The sequence below is a fragment of the Coregonus lavaretus genome (assembly GCF_964263955.1).
Source record: "Coregonus lavaretus genome assembly, chromosome: 3".
NCBI lineage: Eukaryota > Metazoa > Chordata > Actinopteri > Salmoniformes > Salmonidae > Coregonus > Coregonus lavaretus.
In genome coordinates, this window is record NC_139990.1 from 63,913,031 (window position 1) to 63,919,794 (window position 6,764).

Sequence of the window (6,764 nt, forward strand, 5' to 3'; positions counted from 1 at the left end):
GATAATACAACATTGGCAATGTACCAAACAGCACACTCTGGTGCCCAAATAGTCACTTGAATCGGGAAACAATCCTAAATGCATCCACTTTAGAAATTTTATTGAGGGGGAATTATTAGGCTATAGTCCATGCATCCTTGTGTAAATAGCCTACAGTACAAAGACCGTTGCGGTCTTGCATTGCAGGGATGCGGAATGAGTAGCGTGGCTTGGATCTAACGCATGGCTGATATGGACAAAGGAAAGGTGGAGGGAATATTTTTGTTTTTTCATACGTGAAGAAAAACGCGGGGGATGGTTTCTGAGATGCCACAGGCTTGGGAACCTGAGACGGAATGGTATAACGGGAGGGCGGCTCGTTTTGTCTCAGCAAGGAGGGGACTGTGAACCAGACGGGGTGGAGCGATACATCGCCTAGCCCCTCTCCGTGCAGACGGCCTTGTGTCCCGTTTGCCTAGAGCTCGGAGAATACTGTATCGCAAGTAGGCCTATAGCAGACAGAGAGAGGGGCCGGTCTATGGGAGGGACTAGCGCAAAGGGAGAATTGGAAAGAGGAGGGGGCGGGGAGGCGGCACGGGTGCTGTTTCTCCAGTCTCTTTCCCCTGTCTTTGTCTCACACTCTTTTGTTAGCCATGCCTAGCCTGCTGGTTCTAGCAGGGATCATGGAGAAAAATGGGGGTTACGGCGGGGATCTAGCCGGCTCCGGGTTCGGAAGCGAAGGTCTCCTAGTGCCACCCGACGAGGAAGAAGACGACTCCCGTGCCCTGAGGGTCGCGCTGGGCCAGCTGTCTCTACTGGGGCTTGGTGAAGGCGAGGACGGCGGCGGGGCTCCTGGAACGGGAGTACAGGATCGGAGTAACAATAACAATAACCATCACAACCATACCAATAATATTGGCGGAGGTGGTGGGGACACAGGGCTTTTGCAAGGGAAGAGCAAGTTATGTGTCCTGTACGAGGGTTCTTCAAGTGAGACGAAAGGACGAGGCTGCAACATAACAGAATGCGTCCCCGTGCCCAGCTCGGAACATGTGGCCGAAATAGTGGGGAGACAAGGTAAAGATTCCAACCAAATGTTCCTATTTAAAGTTATGTTGCTGTTCTGAGCTAAATGTGTCTACCTGTAGTTTGTAGGGTGTTTTTTATAATGCTCTATAACTGTTAGCTGGTGTTATTGATATAGAAAAGGGAGTGGTGTTGTTTTTTGTTGTATTCTACACAGGCTTCCTTACCACTCTTTGGCCATGGTAACAAATCTGTTTCAAGTTAACATACTGTGGCAGAAACTGCAACGTTGTTGCAACTAGGCTCGGTTCTATTGTCTGTCTAGTGAATTTCAAACGTGGGGAGACACAAAGCAGGACTGTAACCGTTACCTCATGGGCGCATTATTCTACATCCAGCCATCAATGTCAGCTCACAGACGCACACTTCAGGCAGGGATAGCACTTGCTTCCTTTGTCGTCTGAACGCGCGAGAATGTTAAAAAAAAAACCGCAACGTGCTACTGGTAACGGAGGTATCTCGTCGCCCAGAAATGTTTACAAATTATTTATTGTCTTTATTGTGAATAGAACTTGTATTTGAGTAATGATTGCCGTTTTCAAGCAGTTGTTTTCAGTTTCGTAAATTCTAATTATGTTCATTGTTTTTGTTGCTGACTGCCCCAGTGACACAATTCTACAATGGCAAGTGTTTCTCTATATTCTCTATTCTTGAGCGAGTTAAAAAGTGAATTCCCAGATTTAAGATGGATATATCTGTGTATCAAATAATTGTCGAAGACATCGACATGAACCTGAATGACAGCAGCTGTCAAACAAAGGTGTGAAAGTGAGAGGGGGGTGAGGGGAGGGGTACCTTATTAGGCAGTGTTACCAGTAGACACTCGGGATGATCCAAGGAATCGAAGCGTGACTCAGCGAGAAGTTGGACCAACGTGTCAAGTTGAATGTTGTGTAGTTCTTCTATGTCTGACGTAAGATAAGAACAAAGAATAACATAAAATATGTGGCCTTTCTAAAACCTATTGCCCATATTGTTATTGTGATCAACACAAAATGGCTATTTATCAGACTGTAATATACGGATTCTCCAGACTGCTTGTAACCTGACCAACTCTCAGAACCAGCAACTCAAGGTTGTTGATTTTTATTTATTGCTTTGTGGTACATGGTTGTTTTTGGTTGACTGCATCTATTGTTGACTGGCTCTGTTGTGATGAGTCCAAAAGATACAGAGGGGTTGGTTAGACAAGCAGGGATGAATGGGTGGGTGGATGGTTGGTGGGTCAGAGGCACTGGGCATTGAAAGGGAGTCACACCCAGACACCCAAACCAAGGGCTCCACCTGAACCTCACTCCAATGAACACTCCCAATACCACATGGTTTCCCAAGTCACTAAGAGAGAGAGGAGAGGGGGGACACACACCAATTCAGCCAGTGAATCCTAATTCATGTTTTTGGGGTTACACAAATAAACAGGTCCCCACAATGTCAAGTGGTTCCAAGGCAGCAGAGACTGTTTGCTTCAACTCCATTTTTTCCACAGATGTGGTGATCTGGTTTTTGTTGTGCCGTTAAGTGCTCTCATCTTCCTGTGCGTCTCCTGTTCGTTACTCTGAAGTGTAAGCTTCGCATTTTAATGGGGTAACTGATGACAGCCGTAGGGTGGATCCAGTGAGCACAAGTGCAGCAGAGGGCTTTGTGTTGACTGAGAAGTGCCGATTTGGAGGATTTGGGATGAGCTCCTTTTGATTCAGGGCCTCGTTAGTTAGTTCACATTCAACGCCCTCCTTCCCAGGGTCGACTACTGCCTGGTGAATCTGGCAAGTTAATGTCCCGTCCTGGAGAGGAGAATATTATTGTTTTCTCCTTTGTCAAAGTCATTTGAATTGATTCCGGAGGATGCTTTTGTGTCGTCTAGGGCTACATTATTACGACTCTAGGTCAAGGGTGGGTTTGCCGTGCAGGCACCACTAACAATGGACACAGTACTGGAAAGCATGCTCTCCAAATGAAAGACATGGCATAAAGTTGTGGAATGATATATAATGATCTTTGTTATTTGACTGAAGGAAATTGTAAAGGTTCCAATGGAGTCGTTTTCTTTGTCTCCTCCTCTGTTCATAGTTTGACGTTTTTATGTAGCCTATTGGTTTCAACTTAAATAGCCATTCACCTTCCTGCTACAAAGGATCACTAAACCTTACATCTATCCTAAGTTAACGCATGGTTTAATATAATAACATTGTGGTTATTACATAAGTTATAACTATCATACATAGTATATATGCAATAACTATCATACATATTATATATGCAATAACTATCATACATATTATATATGCAATAACTATCATACATATTATAAAGCTTGAGTGTTCCTTCTAACACCCTTATGATTAAACCCCAAATAACATCATCACCGCCATCATACTCAATAAATAAAAAATTATTATAGTTTGAACTCTTCAGCCCTCAGAGCCTCACTGAGTCACTCAGTCAGTGCCATCTAGGCTTCTGAAGTTTGTGCCCTAGTAGGTGGGGCTATTTAGTAGCATTAGGAAAGCACATCTCCCTCGGTTAGAGGTGTGCAGACATTTGATCCACACTGCTAAAGTCCCTGCACAGGGACTGCAGTTGAAAATAAGCAGGCTGGCTAAAACTGGCACTTTTACTGTAATGTTGATTACTGTGCACTGTCCCTGTAAAACGACATTGAATAAAGTAAGTAAAGTAAAGCGTATTTAGGCTACGGATGTAATGGTGTGCTGTGATTTGTAGTGCTACTTAGAAAGACGTGCTGAGACCTGACAATTGAATAAATTGCTACTTATTGTTACCAGACCACGGACATACATAAGCCTCTTAAAGACCCTGCTAAGGGGAGACACTCAGGGATTCTTAGGGGTGGAACATAAACATGCATTTCAGAATGAGAACGGTAGCTGCACACCTGCCTATATGTCACCACAGGCTGCCGTAGTGGAGTGTTGCATGTCGTTTCCTGTTGGGTGTAATATATAGTGTACGGCTGTGTTTACCATATCCCTCTTGACCTCAAGTGCTCTTAACAAGCCTACTCAACAATTACTCCTTTTTTATTCCCCTCTTTGTCATATTACAACGTCTCAGTATTAGAGTTTAAGGTAATTTGACATGAAATAGCATTAGCCTGTACTCTCTCACATCTAGGCTCTCGCTAAAAGCACTTAATATAGTCAGTTTTTACACACTGATCAAAAACAGAGCAAATGCACTGCAATAAATGACCCAAAAATGATGTATGTGTGGGCCGGAGGTAGCAGACATGTCAGTTCAAGGAGAGGGGCTGGTTGTTCGTGGCAACACTGTTGAATGCAGCCATAACTGTAGCCATATCACAGAATAGTTCTGATGTCCTTTGGAAACAGGTACAATAACTAATCTGTTTAGCAATGTTTGTACATAGGAAATAAAATAAAGGGGTGTTCTAAAAATACTTTGACATCTACAGTCTCTTCAGATTGAGACTTGATGCCATGTGAAAACATGTGACTTAGTAATGATAATCTTTGCAGAAATTTAAAAAAGTGTAACACTTTAAAATGTTGTAAAGGGGATAAAGACTAGTGACCATAGCTGGACTGTCTAAACACTCTGTAGTTGTGAGCATTTTAGACCTACATTTGCCATCTTTTAAAAAGGTATGTCAAAGGTCAACTATCAATTCTGTCTTTGTTTCCATAGAAGAAGAAAAAACATAAAAAATTACAATCATAGCTATTCCAAATTCCTTATATTTGATGAGTGTATCAGAAAATTGAATTAAATGTGTCCTTGGCTTTTTAAAACATTGTCTTTTGTTTCTGCAGGTTGCAAGATCAAAGCCTTGCGGGCCAAGACCAACACCTACATCAAGACCCCAGTGAGGGGCGAGGAGCCTGTGTTTCTCATCACGGGCCGAAAGGAGGATGTGGCCCTTGCCCGCCGCGAGATCATCTCTGCCGCCGAGCACTTCTCCATGCTCCGAGCGTCCCGCAACAAGCTGGGCGTGTCCTTCAGCGGTTCCCCGCCTGCGCCCCTGCCGGGCCAGACCACCATCCAGGTAAGGGTGCCCTACCGCGTGGTGGGGCTGGTGGTGGGTCCCAAGGGTTCCACCATCAAACGCATCCAACAGCAGACCTGCACCTACATCGTCACCCCTAGCCGAGACCGTGACCCCGTCTTTGAGATCACCGGATCACCCAGCAACGCCGAGAGGGCCCGTGAGGAGATCGAGGCGCACATCGCATTCCGAACGGGGGGTCTGCACGACCACAACAACGAGAATGACTGCCTGGGGCCGGATGGTGGCAGCCCAGTAGGCTCCGGGGGTCTGGAGAGCCGCCTGCAGCAGGTGTGGGGGCTGCAGGGGGGCCAGCGAAAGCCGTTGACCAGCAGCTTCCGCCAGAACTTCTCAGATGCCATGATTGGAGGAGGGGAAGGAGGAGGGCTAATCTACAGCAAGGGCAACTTCAACAGCCCCGGAGAGAAGCCCTGCTCCTACTTTGGCTCAGAGGGCACCCAGAGTTGGGGAGACCCAGACTACCCAAAACAGGTGGCCTTCTACGCCCAGCAGCGCTCCAAGAGCTTTGGAGGTCTGCCCCTGCCCCTGACTAGACTCTCTCCAGGCCTTCCTGAGCCCTGTGGAGGGAACACCGGCAACTCCTCAGGCACCAGCATCACTATTCTATCTGGCTCGCCTCATGCCCAGGCCCGCCGTGCCCACAGTGAGCCAACCTCGGGCGTGGGGTTCCCTGGACGCCTTCCTGTGCCGGACTCGCCACCGGCCACCCTCCGGGACTGCATGACCTGCTTCGAGAGCAAAGTGACGGCCGCCCTGGTGCCCTGCGGCCACAACCTCTTCTGCATGGAGTGTGCCATCCGCATCTGTGAGCTCAACCATCCAGAGTGCCCGGTGTGCCACACCCTGGTCTCTCAGGCTATCCGAATATTCTCCTAAAAAACACCACGTCAGTTTTTATCATTCGTTTTATCACAGTGTTTGTTCGACAATTATTTACTATTACTATTATTATGATTATGATTATTATTATTATACGTACTTTTCTTTTCTCAGAAAAATTTCAAACACACAAGCAGATATTTTAGAAGGCACTGCTTGCTTTACTAAAAAGTATAAGAAATATTTTGAATTTTTTCTTTTATATATATACATATATATTTTATAAAAGTTTTGTTTATAAGAAAAGTATAGTACCTAGCATTTTTTCATTTTTTTTTACTGCTGCTGTTTTTCATTCACGAATCACAGTATGGGCGGAGTAGATAGGAACGTGAACATTTAACGATTCAGATTTATTTTACCATGAAGTGGTTTTATATGGAGGAAAGGAAGGAGGTGATCATTAAGGTTCAGTTTAACTCCCTGGTATCTTATCTGTACCTGAATGATATGGGAAGTCAAAATCGAACAGAAGGAAAAATATTGAATCTTTCATTGCACCTTACAATCGTCTTAGTTTCGGATAGTCAGATGAATGATTGTAAATCATCCAGAAAAATTACGTAGCTGATGAAAAGGTAAATCCCCCAATGTGGCTCGAAATAATGGAACAAACTCTGATATTGTCATTGAAAGTCTAAATTTGTTCCAATCAAAGGATGGACTATTCCACCATTGTCCCCTTTCTGACATTTGTATCCCTTACAAGCTTGTTGTTATACCTGGTAGTCCTTCCTAAACACCTGTTAGAATGGTAACAATATAGGACAGGATA

General features: G+C 45.0%; 1 protein-coding gene across 1 annotated transcript; it reads left to right on the plus strand.

Moving 5' to 3' along the window:
* Positions 1 to 328: 328 nt before the first annotated feature.
* Positions 329 to 5,986, plus strand: LOC311106704 (RNA-binding protein MEX3A-like; the record flags this gene model as incomplete). Its single annotated transcript, XM_084149100.1, has 2 exons — positions 329 to 1,056; positions 4,857 to 5,986. The coding sequence occupies exons 1-2, from the start codon at positions 633 to 635 to the stop codon at positions 5,984 to 5,986; spliced, it is 1,554 nt and encodes a 517-aa protein (XP_084005226.1). The 5' UTR covers positions 329 to 632.
* Positions 5,987 to 6,764: the final 778 nt, after the last annotated feature.